Raw genomic sequence first — 15,780 nt, 5'->3', positions numbered from 1 at the left:
CTTAAATTACTTAAATATAAGTATTCTTTAGAAGCTATATATGCCGCCAGAGTAAAAACAACTATTCTTCTACATCGTCTAGACTTTAATTATACAAGTATGTAAAGATGTATTTTATTTTATCCACGTTTTTTGTTTATTGATCTAATAACAAGGACAGTATCAGAGAAACTTTAGAGAAGGTCTAATATCTAAAAGGTTATTTCGTCATGCGTTCTTCGTGCTTTTCCCTTTTATGATGCAGATGCCTGTTAAAAAGATTGAATTAAAAAAAATAAAAACGGACAGAAATTTGAAATAATTCAGTAATATTTACTTCACTAAATTCTATAGTAAGGTTTGACAATTATTTGTAAATTGAACAACAACTAGCACCTATTTTACTAACAACCAAATTTTACAACAATTATATGTAATTATATCTTTATATAACAACTGAACTAAAGTAGCAACTGTCACTATTTGGTTAGTGTTACCGATTCGAACAACATCATCAAAATGATTTTGAAACAGATTAAGAACTATTTTTACAAAATTGTTAAAAATGATGATGACCCTATTGAGGCTGCTAAGAACATGGTCAATTCGATTCAAATATTCGTTGGAATACACAATATGTTTGGAGACGCAAACCGCAGTGAGTACTTAAAAACATTACAATGTAGAGATGATTACATTTTCAAGACTGTTTATATTTTATGATGAAGTTTTAATAGATAACTTGCAATACGTAATTTTTAAAGACACAAGTTGATAAGAGCCTTCATATCTATTGAGTAAATTAGTCATTAGCTATATTGAATGCCTACAGTAGGTACCCAATTATAGAGCAATTGCGTATCTAATATAGGTACTCATTACCGCATTAGAAGTTTATAATGTGTTATAACGTATTATTATTAGTTGTAGTTAGTAATTATTATAAAATAATACATGTGGTAATGAAGATTACGATACACATCCCATCTGTATATAATATAACTATTTCATTAAAGGTATTAGGTACCTACAAAGAAGCTTCTAACAGAATTATAGTAGAAGAATTTAAATAAACATATACCTATTTGTTCCAGAAATGACGCCACTATCTTTATTAGGTGCACTTGTGTTTGCTGGATCATTTGTTTATGTTGGTACCATTAGCCAAACCGTGTACCTAATAAATGTGTTTCCTGATAAAATCGAGTGTTTCAAAGCGATGAACTGCCTGAGTTCCACTTGTATTCCACTCTCAAAATACATATTTATGTGGTTGTCAAGGTTAGAATAATGTTTTATACCTATACTTTTACGTAAAGTTGAAATTAAATCAAACGTACAAAAATGAATTCTAAAAAATACTGGAATGAAATTGCCCATTACGCCGTTTTCCCGTTAGAATTTGAATGACCTTTCGTGGTAGACGTCTTTGCGTGATCATTATGCAAAATTTCGAGTGATGGCTATTATTCCCAGTAATTTGATTATTTCATAAATGGCAATTTACTTATCAATAGATGTCCAAAAAGAATCATTACGTGATATTAGCACTAAAACATTCTAAATTACTATTTAATATAATATATTATACATAATTACAGGATTTACTTACAAGTTGTACGCATATACTACTGCCTTAATAAATCACAGATACTACTTATGGAAGTCTATCTAGTATATCTAGATATACTTCCATAAGACTGGGAGATAGGTATTGTAATGTAATTTCAATGCCAAACTTCCAGCTAACAACCCACCTTGTAGTAAGTGGCAATCACTGAACATACATGAACAACACCATATACATCACGTCATTATGTGAGAGTCACCGCGAGATGAGACCCATAATAGCTCTCGTATGCCTCGTATGATGCCACTGGAGGACAATAATGTTATGCCTTCCTATCCTGCAATTACTCACTCTCTGGTGAAATATGGCAGTGTATCTCGGTTGGAGAACCGACACAGCTTACAGTGTACAGCTATACTTGTGATAAAATAATCAAGACTCTAGAATAGATATACCTAGTTTTTGATACAAATTGGAACCAGTGTCATGGTCATGTTCGTAATGTATTTTTTTAATATTTGTATAAGAACTACCCATATTAGAAAAGATAGAAATCTATTTTACAGTGAACGTCTAAAGAAAATACTAGATATGAGTCGTCAAGGTTTAAAGATAATACCAGATGAATCAGCTGCTAAGAAGAAAATGTTAACCACACTTCGAAAAGGGCGCTATGTGTCCTTCTTGGTAATTATCAATCAAGCAACATCGCATATCTTCTACCTGGTCCTGCCTCTTTTGTTTACTATCTTTGGTAACAGTCGATATTTGCCGTCGACGCCTGGAGAAATATTTGGTAATCACTTTAATAGTTCCTATATTCAATTTAGTAAGATTGATATACACTTTTGACGGTTTGTCAATCAAACTATCCAAGAACCCATTGAAACATACAAACAAAATGTAATCCAAATCTTTTTATAGAAGCAAGTTGACAGTGAGACAGACCGACAGTTTAAAGTCAAGAGATCCATATATATATGTACATCTTATTCATAATTTTAATGTATATATATTTTTTTTTTATACTACGAAGGTGGCAATCAAGCATACGGCCCATCTGATGGTAAATGGTTACCGTAGCCTATGAACGCCTGAAACACCAGGGATATCACTTGCGCGTTGCCGACCCTTAAGAAACCTTAATATACCCTTCTTGAAAAACCCCATGCTGTAGTCTCGTGGGAAAACCTCGGCAGGAAGTTCATTCCACAATCTAAGTGTACGCGGGAGGAAACTCCTCTGAAACCGCACTGTTCGGGACCACTTAGGTTCCAGTGTGTGGGGATGAATTCCCTGTCGATGGCGAGCGGTGCAGTGGTAAAAGGTGGCTGTCGGCATCATGTCGAACAATTCCTCAGAACACAGTCCGTTGTATAATCGGTAGAACACACAAAGCGAGGCGAAGTCTCACCTCAAGCTAAGTGGCTCGATACCGCCAGAGAGATTGGGATCATCGACAATTCTCATAGCACGTCTCTGAACCGAGTCAAAAGGACCGAGCTGGTATCCAGATGCTCCCGCCCAAAGATGAGAGCAGTACTCCATGTGCGGCCGAACCTGTGACTTATATATAAGAGAAGTCTCTGGTCCGCAGTGAAGTACCGCCTCGCTCTATTGAGCACACCGAGCTTCTTGGACGCCAGCTTTACCTTTTCTTCCAGGTGACTGCGGAACTCAACAGTACTAGAGAGGTCGATACCGAGAATCCCAATACTCTTAGAAATGGTAACGGACGTGTTCTGGAATTGAGGAGCCACAGCAAAAGAGATTTTCTTAGCGGTGAACGCGCAGGCTTGTGTCTTATATAATACTTCTGTACGTGTTTTTATACTAGGTATGTGCTAACATATCAATTAAACATTCAGAAAAAGATACTTATCCTACTTTACTGTATCTATAATTTAGTTTTACCAATCTAAACAAATATTTAGAAGTTACAAATAAAAAAAAACATTTCAGGTCTCAGTGGTAAATACGAAAGCCCATTCTACCAAATATCTTTCATTCTAACTTCCATCGCAACAGGTTTCTCTGCTATTAATCAAACAGGCTACATTGTACTATTTGTTAGCTTGCTCTCTCATGAGCTTGGACACTTCTATGCCATTACTGAAACATTAAATTATATATACAAGATTCTGAATGGCGAAGAAACATTTGAGAGAGACGATGTTAAACAGAAAATTATAGAAGACAAATTAAAGTTGTGTATTAAACATCATCAGTTTATTATGATATACCACGAGAGGATAAAGAATTTATACAAATCGGTTTTTGGCGCCCATTTCTTGATGATGACTTTGGTTTTGGTAACGACGCTGCAGACAATGAATGCATGGGACATAAGCAATACATTACTGACAGGTGTGACAGGTATAATGCCATTATTCATCTACTGCTTTGGAGGAGAACTCCTTTTGATTGCGGAGTCAAGAATGTCCACAGCCGTGTATTCAAGTGGGTGGGAACTAATGAATCCTAGACAGGCCAAAATGGTTCTCATCATGCTGATACTCTCTCAAGAACCTCTCTATCTCACTGCATCTGATATTTTCATTATGAACAGAGAAACGTTTGGTGACGTAGCACAAATAATATATAAAATTTATGCTGTTTTCAATTGACTTAAATATACATATATATCGTTATTTGTTATGGTACCGTCAAATTTTCGTTGATTTATGAATCTAATCTGAAAGGCGAAAATAATAAAGTCACTGTGACGTACGTATATTTTTACGGATCATTTTGTTTATCGCAAGTAGCAAGAAAGTAAGCTACGTATATTTTTACGGATCATTTTGTTTATCGCAAGTAGCAAGAAAGTAAGCCTGACAAACACAATTTCATAAATTGAGGTGGAAATGAGAAGACGGGAATGAGAAACGACCTCTAGTAACCGCGGCGAACTTGGATTTCAGCAAACGACGAAATTGGTGTCAAGTGTCAACGTAATACACAAGAATTCTAATTTAAGAAGTACTGAAACAATTATTGTGTTTTTGTTACTATACTCGAACTAATAAATTATGGTTTGTAGTAATAACAATATATTTGATTTTATCGAGTTCCCGTTTCATACGACTTATTGTCCCATCCGTTTTTAAAAAGTTGATAATTATAATAACAGTCTCTGGACGCTGCGCTGTGTACACAGCGCCATTTTGACCCAAGCTACTTGGCTAGCTAAAGTTTGTGTTATGGGTATATAACTGTATACTCTATGGTAGGACAACTGATGCAATATATTTTTTTAGTATTTTATTATAAATAGAAAACACCCAGACCAACACAAACAATCATACTCATAAATACAAAAGTTTATGCCGTGCGAGGAATCGAACCCGCAACCATCGGATAGAAGGCGGCGTGTTAAACCGCTAGACAACGGAAGCTGTCATGTAATGATGACAAAGACCCTTAGATTTCATGTCATGGATATAACAAAAACACGTCATTAAATTTTTTTTTTGGGAACAAATTAGAGGCATTTATTACCAGAAAAGTAGCCCTTACTCTCACCTATCTTACTTGGATGTGTCATGGTAATAACAAAAACCAATATAATAATGACCATTTAGTCTAATTAAGGTACATATTTTATCAACAAATATAAGGTAAGCTTTTATACCAATTGTTTTGTGAAATAATAATGTCGTTTGCGGCGTACCGCAAATTTCAATTAAGCAGAGGTATAATGTAATAGTAAGAGTAATAATAAAAAAAAAACCAAACTATTTGACGTGGTTCAAACGTAAATAATTTTATTACCTAGATACCTCATAAATATTACAATTAATATTATGTTCGAGTACAAATGAAGTTAAATGCAAAAAGTAAGTATACCAGATAGGTAGGTGCCAACTTACCTTAATCTGTACTGTTGACAACCGAGTGGTCTGTGCTTATATTAACGTCTTTCGATGAAAATATTTATAATCAAAATCCATATTAGCCGTTATTAATATGACACTAGATAGGTGTCACTGTTGAGCAACCCCGCAAATGTGATTAAATAGCATCAATAATAATTATAGTTTATAATTTCTCATAATAGTTAACAATACGTGACCATCAACATTAATAGGTTCAGTAAGATATCGTGAGTTCAAATCTGTGCTACTTTCGGTGAAGGAAACGTCAATATTGAGCATGTCACATGTTGTGTTTGCGCTTGACATCGACAGTTGTAATTAATTCGCCACACCCCCCGGCGGAGAAAAAAGGTGACCTATTAATCTAAAATATCATCAAATAAAACTCTCCGTAACCGATGGTTTTGCGTTGAGTCAATGAATATAAATGATGAAGAAGTGAAAGGAATAGAGGAAGGGTGGATGGTAGTGAGGGAGGGCGCCTCCAACTACCCCAACTTCGATAACACTTTAGTGTGACAGTATGTTATATTATTTGGTATTTAATATTTAATAAATTTTATAATTGATTTATTACAATAGTAAAATGGGACTCGTTTTTTTTAATAGAAACGGCCAATAAGTTGTCAGCCTACCTGATGATAAGTTGTTACCGTCTTCTATATCATGAATAGGGAATGAAGGAAAGATGGCACTATATCACGTTATCAGCGTCTGTATTGCGACAACGTGTCTTTCATGATAACGTGATACACAGCGTTATTTTATTCTTCTGTCGTAAACTACAAACTAACAAGACCAGATATTCCAGAGTTGTTAATATGTGCTTTTTATCCTGGACTTCCACTGCCCAATCTCACCTGTAGGGTGAGAGTGGTCGAAATATCTTACTAACCAAGCTGCAAAACAGGTAGCTACCTCGAATCTATCGGTCTTTAGATAACGCTAGTTACGTTACCTTTAGGTCGTAGAAAACTTTGTATTGCGAATGATATGTACCTAAACCGTTTAAACTCTACAAATTCTAAAACATCAAATATGCCCCTGCCTAAAGTGCAATAAGACATTACTTTTATTGAAATGCTTTATTTTCAGTTAGCATTAGCAGTATATAATAGTAAAGTATTATATATGCAAATATAGAAGGTTATTTCGAAGCTTGCCGAAACAACAATAGAACTGCTGTTTTCATAAAATTAGTTGACCTTTTTTAGTCGTATTTAATCCGGATCAACCCGAACAGTGTCAGGAACTTCAGCGCACGATATTTCTAAATCAATGTTTATACAACCGTTGCTCTGAACTCTCACTTATTTTCTTGAATTAATCCTATTAAGGTTCGTCGGAAACATTAAGAAGTATCGAGCCCATTATAGAAATTAAAATTAATGAATGTAAATGCGTTTGAAAACAAAAACAAAACCAAGAAGTTGAAGTTAATAATAGAAATAGGTACCTATAGACAAATAAGAGTTTGCTTTACAAATCATTAATATTCTATTAGATATCGAGTCTTTTACCAGTAGGTATACCAAAATAAATATCCTATACTCTTAGACGTAACTCGTTCAAAAACTGCCTAGCCATCCGAAGGTACCTTATTCGACTACACTAGAGGAGAGTAGTTAAATATGGGCCACTATTTTGTTTTTGTATCAAAAATAATAATCTATCTAATAACAAAATTTTCTACTTATAACGGCTATAAGTTTGAAATGATTACATGCCTTTCTTCATACATATCTACTTCTATTGTACATCGGTTCTTCTTAATATGTCATAACGTTGCTATTACACGAGTCATCTTTGCGCGCTTCAAATAATAAAAAACAATCTTAACGTTTCAGGATCACTTTTAATTGACCATTCTGACCTAGTGCAGGAGATCCTGCAATCATACAACTACTTCCGCCTGAAACTTTTTTTTACAATATACTTGGGATTTCGTCATTATATTAAATTGCCAAAGGTATTCAATGCGTTAGGACATTTTTCAGATATACCTACCAAGAAGCTTTCTTTTAAGAAGCACTTTCTTTTACAACTTCCGCCAAAAAACAATATCGATGATAGATTGTTATCGCTAGAGATTTCATTTTAGTTTGTTTAATATATTTCGGACTATTTAGTTCCAGTATTTAGTTCCTAGGTTTCTGTCATTAGGAAAAGAAAAAAAGATGATCTCTACCGCTACCAATTTAGGTTGGAAAATACTGTACCTACTGAAATATACCTATTTATAATTAAAATCAGAGCTTTCAATACACCATCAGTCTTTAATTTCCGTCGCCGTCCGGATAATAATAGGTAACGCGGGGAATTAATGACTCAATGCGACGATTTCCGCATTTCTCTAAAATATTCACAAACAGTAGAACGACAAGCTCAACTCAGAAATATGATATCCTCCATGTTGTCCAGTCCTCCATTTAAGTAAATATACTATTTTAGTGGGTTATTAAAAAACCAACACACAAGAGATCGCGAGTTCAAATCTGGCGAAAACTAAAAATACTTTGTGTAAATTTAAATATCTGACTGTCCCTTCTGTACTGGGCCGGTATGCACCAGAAAATACCACGTCTCTTCAGCATAAAAGCGTAAAGTATTAAATAAAGCATAAAATATTTCATATTGTGAGTCAAGATTCTGGACAACCATCCTCTCATCCTATTTCTTTCCTAATTACCTCCTGCAAATTGCAATTCCGCTGGTGTTGCAGGGGTCCATGATTAGAGTTAACCACTTACCATCAGGTGTGCCGCAAGCTCATTTGCCTCCAATGCTATAAAAAAAAGTACGGACAATACTTTCGTAACCTTACCTAGGTAAGGTATCACTGTACAAAGCAGATACTTTGCAGAAACTTGTATTTTAGATCAACACTCGGACGATGGCAAATACGAGGTCGAGAGACTACAGCATGGGGTTTTTCAAGAAGGGTATATTAAGGTTTCTTAAGGGTCGGCAACGCGTATGTGACACCCTTGGTGTTTCAGGCGTCCATAGGCTACGGTAACCGTTTACCATCAGATGGGCCGTATGCTTGTTTGCCACCTAAGTGATATAAAAAAAAAATACTACAAACAAAACTAATTACTACGCGAAACCACCATATCTTACACGATATATCGTAGATATTTCGTAACCAATAAAACTATTTAAATCACATTCAAAATTCATATGATGACACTAAATACAACATACAAATAAACATTGAGATTGGTAAAGTACTTATAACATAGAAAGAAATTAAAGTTAAAGTTTATTATGACAGTTCAGAATAAATATTTTTAAATACCGGTACCTACCTGCATCGAGTACTTACGCATTTTCGTTATATAAACAAATATCTACAAAACTGATTGATTTTCGCCAATTATATGTTATATTAAGTACTTACTTATACATCAATCTCGCAAATAAAGTCCCTCGCCCCAAATGTCTCAGTCAGGCTTACATGATCTTTGTAGATTGATCCCCAAGCAAATATCTAGACACAATTTACAACCTTCAGTAACATAATCGAAGGGACTGTGATATTTAAACCATTTCATAATAATCCCACGACATCCATTTTACGGGGTAGTCCCCCGTTTAGTTATTCTACAAATACACTTGGTGTGTGTATTTAACTATGTTTAGTTTGTAAACAAATAATAATAAAAAATCAGTTAAAGTTACCGTCAAAACTATAACATAAACCGAAATTTAGTTAAAACATAATTTAGACACTAATTGAGAGGTCGTTAAAATTTCAATTTTTTTAAATATTAGTCTCAGATGCTTTTTGTCATTCTCTCCCATTAAAAACATGTAATAGAGCAAGAGCCCACGACGGCCAGACATACGTCATATTAGTAAACGTGAAAGTTCTTGTATGTGTGTCCCCAACACAGGTAAGAACGATCCCCAAACATGAAACCTGGATCGTAGTTCCTTTGGCAGGTAACAGGTAACAAAGGTGTAAAAAATTTCATATCAAATTCGTTATTTTAAGAAACTAACCACGATAAGGATAAGGAACCAAGAAAAAAGCTGTCTATTAAACTGGCCTAAATTTTTTCTTGGTTCTTTATCCTACCAGGAAACTCTAAGTTTAATAGTTCTCTCAATAATATATATACGGTACACCTTTATTAAAATGACGTAAGTTTATTTATAAAATAGTATAGTTTAGAGGGGCCCGGCGGGGGGTTGGAACCACACTAAGTGTCTGGCAATGAGCAGAGCAAGTTATAATACTGTTACGAGCAATATGTGAAAAAATGGAGATCTTAAAATAACGAATTTGATATGGAATTGTATATACCGTTGTTACCCAATATACGGTTTCAATGAGCCTGGTAGGTTAAGGAACCAAGAAATCTGTCTGGCAATTTAGGAAACTCAGTTTAATAGTTCTCTCAATAATATATATAAAGTTCAGATTTATTAAAATGCCGTAAGTTTATTTATAAAATAGTATAGTTTAGGGGGGTCTTGCGGGGGGTTGGAACCACACTAAGTGTCTGGCAATGAGCAGCGCAAGTTATAATAATGCTACGAACAATATATAAAAATATGGAGTTTCTTAAAATAACGAATTTGATATGAAATTTTTTACACCTTTGTTACCTGTTAACTGCCAAAGGAACCACGAGCCAGGTTTCATGTTTGGGGATTGTTCTTACTTCTGTTGGGAACACACATACAAGAACTTTCACGTTTACTAATATGACGTATGTCTGGCCGTCGTGGGCTCTTGGGCTATAAGTTTCTTACCTCACTTAACCTTGTTTGGTTTCAAATTATTGTATTAAATAAGGCCGGCTTTACATCTCCAAATTTTACTTTCGTAACAAGTTACTGAATATTTTTTTACATAAAAAATTAGAGATAAATTTTACATTTTTATGTAAAATAAAGCGTACATTTGTAAAGTCGTCGTAAATTGATTATGAGAGGCACTTCAGGGCAATTAAAAGCATCTTCATAGATTTGCTTATATTATCTTCCCTGATAATTCGTAACTCTAAAATGATACGTGTCAGGGGTTTTATAGGATCCAGTCCGTACCAAATTTTCATGGGCCGTTTACAAAGAGGGCAGGGTGTAACTACAATGCACCAATCACCACCAGGCTGAACTGGATAATACTATACTAATACAGGATATCTAAATAAAATGCATTATTTTAGAATCGCTTGTAATATATTATTTTAAATACATTCAACGTAACACAGATAAATTAGTTCACTTCAAAAATAAACAACCGAGAAGTAAGTAGTATTTTATAAATCAATCTTGGAATGAATACATATTAAACTGTCATTTATGAACACAACATTTGTAAAGTAGGTACCATTATTATTTTTGCATTCATTACGTTAGAATAAACAATATTATGTACAAAACAAAATGTTGAAATTTATGTATCCTAAGCAAAAATAACAAACAATCTAACCACGTATCAGACTAAGCTAAACTACATATACGTATTACAATACTGTATTATTTATCAACTAGGCTAAATTTGTACTGCGATTTTTCGGACGATGTCCAAAAGGTAACCGTTTCTGCTGGAAAGGTAGTCTGTCACGTTTCTTGATTGTAATTTCTGCGTTTATTAGTTGGTCTAACGTCTAAAGAAGAGAAAATTGCTATAAGTATTTTTAAAAGAATCGTAATATCTAGAAACCAAGTTTTATAAACACATCAATATGGATTTTTTCACCTTATACATAATACTCAAAAAAATATTTCTATAGGATATGCATGCATAAAAAAATCTTTTAAATATACCCTTGACTATTTGTGTAGACAATCGACTATTTGTGAAGAAATAGGAATATTTTATATATTACGATTAATTTAATGGCTTTACCTGTTTATCAATAAGATTTCTATCCTCGAATGCAGTTACAATGTTTTGAAATTCTTTTTGGATGTCTTTGCTACTTGATTTTTCCACAGCATTGCGAACTTTTTCCACCTATTTTAACAATAAAACTAATTCAAATAAATTAAATATAAGCAAATAACCCGCAATCACTAGCGCCGGGTGGACAGCACCCCCGATATAAGAAAATACAATTTCCTTTTAAGTTTCATTTTTATGACATAATTTAATTTTTTCGTTGGTCTAGTGGAATGCCGCTTTACTATCCAATAGTCGCGGGTTCGATTCCTCGTGTATCGGTCTGGGTGCATTCTTTGTATATTATGTATTTACAAAAAAAATCTAAGTATTTATATCAGTTGCCTAGTACCCATAACACAAGCTCTGCTTACCGTGGGACTAGATGGCGCTGTGTGAATTGTTCAGGGTTATTTATTTATTATTATGTACAAAATTATATTAAAGACGAATTAAGAATATATTTGCTTTATTACACTCATCAAATATATCATAAACACAGAACTCGAATGTATGGAGTAGCCACAAAAATCCACGAGTTCTGAGGAGGTTAGTAACGGTACGCGCGAATGACCGCAGACTAAGCATCGCCATCTAGACCCAAACTTAGCAGAGCTTTTGTTATGGGTATTGGACAACTAATAGAAATACATAAATACATTTTTTTAAAAACATTTTACTAAAAAATTCAAGAGAATGTTTGAGTATGGATGAATAGATGAATGGATGTTTGTTACTCTATCATGCAAAAATTTCATCATGCAAAAAATTAAATTTTACAGTAATCTAGCTTATACATCAGAATAATACATAGACTGTAATTTCAAAGGATATTATGTGAATTGAGCGAAAATTAAAAAGTGTGAGGCAGACGATGTTGCATGGGTCAGATAGTACGTAATATGCAAAATCAGCCAGACAAACAACGAATACTAAAAGACTTACGGTTTCCTCAAAGAAAGTATGTTTGTCTTTCTGTTCTGGAATATCTATATTCAAAACTGATCTTAGCACACGCAGTGCCTCGTCTAATCTGCCCATATCTGCTAATGCCATTGCCTGCAATGTAAGAATATAACAACAATTAGATACTGAAATACAAGTAATTTACTGAAACATAAAAGTATTGGATTTTACATCGTATCAAATCTTTATAACTTTAAAATTACAATCATCATCATTATCATCTCAGCCCGGAAGACGTCCACTCCTGAACAAAGCCCTCCCCCAAAGATCTCCACGACGATCGGTCCTGCGCTGCTCGCATTACAATAATAACAAATAATTTGGTATATTAATTAAGAATGCAAACATGCTTGTGACAACAAATAGCTAAAATTATATCACATCAATATTACCAAAGTATTTGAAGAATTATCAGAGGTAAACTTTAACAAATTCATCTGTTTGTGTACCTCTGCCATACTATTTCAACTATCAAGCAGCTCTACAAAAGCCTAGGTAAAACTTGTTAAGTTGTAATATTACGCTACCTTTATATTCCTAACCGTAACATAATGTTGTTTTTGTGCAGATATTGACTCGAGTGCAATATGTGGTGCGCCTTGTTTCAATGCCAGTCCTGAAATCATATCAAGAAAATAAACATATATAGTTATTTGTGTAACCTAATAGTAGATTTCAGTGTCCATACTTTAATTCTCCATTTGGGATGCAGTATTTTATCTTTATAACAAATGTTTGAAGTCAAAATACAGTATTGTAGTCAAGGTTTTACATTTGAATACATTCAATTAATTTATACTTATATTACATGTACATGGATAGATAGAATAGACTTCATTACAATATTTATGTATAATACAATAATTATATATATAAGCTATTTGTTATTTAAAAAATAAAATGATTAATATGAAATAAAGGAAGAAAGATTATATAAATAGAAGACGAAACTGTAGGTAATACTTGTGAAGTTATAATTAAAACAAACCAGCAAAAAATGTACATGCTCTCCTCAGTGGTGCATTGCCTACATTTGTCATTTCAGACCACAGGTTCGACGCATACTCCAGACTCTGAGGAGTATTCTGTAAAAAATGTAATTTTATTAATATTATAAATGCGAAAGTTTGCGAGCATGGATGGACGTTTGTTACTCTTTCAAGCAACGCGGGTGAAATCGGAGACACAGTCAGCTAGCCATCAAATAAATAAGTAAAAAATTATTGGAATTTCATTACATGATACTATTATTACTATTTTATTGAATTATAGTATTCTATACATCTTTTACAACTACTAAATCCCTGAAACTCCACCATATCAGAATTTTATAAATATCTATATATTTATATTGTTCAGCAGAATGTAAAACAATTGATTAAAAATTATAACAGTATATATTATGCCATAAATCCGGACATACATATACATAAAAAATAATACTCTCCATTTATAGACAGTCAGATAAATATACATTCAACACACTTACATTTCAACTGTATTAAGTAATTGTGATAATTTTCAATATTCTGTATTGGTAATTAGTATACAAAAAATAAAACTAATAAAATTGTTTAAACAAAATAATTTGCCTCACCTGTTTGTAGCAGGCTGCTAAAATCAGTACAACTGGATACTTTGGGAATTTAGTCATGTTAAGCTGTTTTTCCTTTACCACCTCAAAAACCTTGTACATCTCATCATACATTTCATGGTTATAAAGTAAATCAAGTAGAATATGGTAAGATACCAGCTGATCAAAGAAACCACTATTACTGGGATCCTCAAAACACTGCAAAATATACATTTTACATAAGTATCAAATAATGTTAATTATTTATATCTTATTGATGTCTCTGAATATGTGTGATTTATATGTGTAATTATAGTTGTACATGTTGTAATTTATAGTTATACCCTGTTTGAATTATGTTACATAGCAGTCTGTTAAATATATGATCTGCATACCAAACATTTATATTCAGCATTTTTACTAGTTTTTACATACAAATATTAAATTATAATATCTATATATAGTATTTAGATGTATAAATGGACACATAATACACTTTGGTAATAGTTAGTAGCTAAGATACACATACAGTAATATTGTCTGATATATTCTATTTATATATTTTACCTTTATTGCTTCACTTGGTGCATCCAGAAAATGAAACATTCTCATTACCACTGGACCAAATACAAAAGATCCAAACCGAAACTCAGTAGATTGTGAATTAAATCTAAAAATAATTATAGTAGTAAATACTTATGAATTCATTACATACATAAAAGTATATTTTATAACAATTTTATTACTAACACCCATTGACAACACAAAAAATTATGCTAATTATTTGGAGGAAATTATGCTAATTATCCATATCCATAATTAGATTACTGTAAGTATATTTATTTAATTTGATAAAATTATATAATTACTTTTTAATCATATTTAACAATAGTTCTAAATCTGTTGGTTCAGCCATATGCACCATATTTTTTAAATCCTCTGTAAATATCATACTTTTAGGATCAGTAACAAAACCATCTATCTTTGATCGGAACTTGTCTGTGAAATTTGCAAATTGATCTTTGGTACGTTTTCTTGCTTGTAGATAGCCATCTATCCCCAATGCAGTTGGAGAATAAAGTTGATTAACTGAAAAATTAGGAAAAATATAACAACATTACACTACACAATATTCATAAGAAATATAAATCTTCTTTAGCTCTACTACACAGTATTAGAACTATGTAACAAACATCAAGACATTTTTAAAAATTATAATTAACATAATATTTAAGTCCCATAATTCATCTAAAATATTCGGCTAAATTTAAATTTAGAGGTTACCTTGTGTAATATGTATTAACCTAAAAAGAGATTTATTATGTTTTGAACTATGAAACACGGAATTTAGAAATAGTGACATATTTATGTTATAAATACGATTTAATAATGTTAATAATAACAATAAATTTATTCAGAACAGTTAAAAAAGTATTTTTTAAGATTATTTTGAAAGAATGTTATTTCGAATTGACATAAAGTGACATCAGGAATGACTGACAGTTCTAATTATCTAAGTTGATAATGTAGTCTGTCTATAATAACAAAAAAAATATTAAATAAAATACACAAAACCCCCCCAAATACGGCTCTGTTTATGAAGTGGTAACTTATTTTAAAAATAGAACTTCTTATACCTATGTAGATTAAGGTCGGATTTCACCAAAAAAACTGATCACGTTTAGTTCATACTGAACGCCATTAAAACGTTTAAACGTGTTCAAAGCTTCATTTTGCATTTCACCACTACAAATTTCGCTAAACACGTTTATAAATTCTGAACGTCTGATTTCCTACAGTTAACTCTTTAAACGTATTTAAAGCAGCTGTCAGTTGTCAAACTGTCATCGATCAAATTTTTGACAATATAATATCGGGAATAAAAAGAAAATTGCCCGTAATATAAAAAAAAATC

General features: G+C 32.6%; 2 protein-coding genes across 2 annotated transcripts; one reads left to right on the top strand and one right to left on the bottom strand.

The window, feature by feature from the left end:
- The first annotated feature begins 498 nt into the window (after positions 1 to 498).
- On the top strand, positions 499 to 4,176 carry LOC131853736 (odorant receptor 82a-like). The gene is made up of 4 exons (XM_059204756.1): positions 499 to 637; positions 1,074 to 1,260; positions 2,116 to 2,345; positions 3,512 to 4,176. The coding sequence occupies exons 1-4, from the start codon at positions 499 to 501 to the stop codon at positions 4,174 to 4,176; spliced, it is 1,221 nt and encodes a 406-aa protein (XP_059060739.1).
- Positions 4,177 to 10,616: 6,440 nt separating this feature from the next.
- LOC131853800 (pentatricopeptide repeat-containing protein 2, mitochondrial-like) lies at positions 10,617 to 15,312 on the bottom strand. Its single transcript, XM_059204841.1, has 9 exons — positions 15,150 to 15,312; positions 14,735 to 14,954; positions 14,433 to 14,535; positions 13,890 to 14,084; positions 13,281 to 13,377; positions 12,820 to 12,908; positions 12,272 to 12,385; positions 11,294 to 11,401; positions 10,617 to 11,051 (listed from the first exon to the last, which is right to left on the bottom strand). Exons 1-9 carry the CDS (start codon positions 15,226 to 15,228, stop codon positions 10,932 to 10,934), a joined length of 1,125 nt encoding a protein of 374 aa, XP_059060824.1. The 5' UTR covers positions 15,229 to 15,312; the 3' UTR covers positions 10,617 to 10,931.
- Between the last annotated feature and the right edge of the window lie 468 nt (positions 15,313 to 15,780).

This window comes from Achroia grisella, unplaced genomic scaffold (genome assembly GCF_030625045.1).
Source record: "Achroia grisella isolate CSIRO2021 unplaced genomic scaffold, CSIRO_AGI_Agris_v1 utg906, whole genome shotgun sequence".
Classification (NCBI taxonomy): Eukaryota; Metazoa; Arthropoda; class Insecta; order Lepidoptera; family Pyralidae; genus Achroia; species Achroia grisella.
The sequence above is the reverse complement of the archived record's forward strand: the minus strand, read 5'-3'. Positions and strand labels throughout refer to the sequence as shown.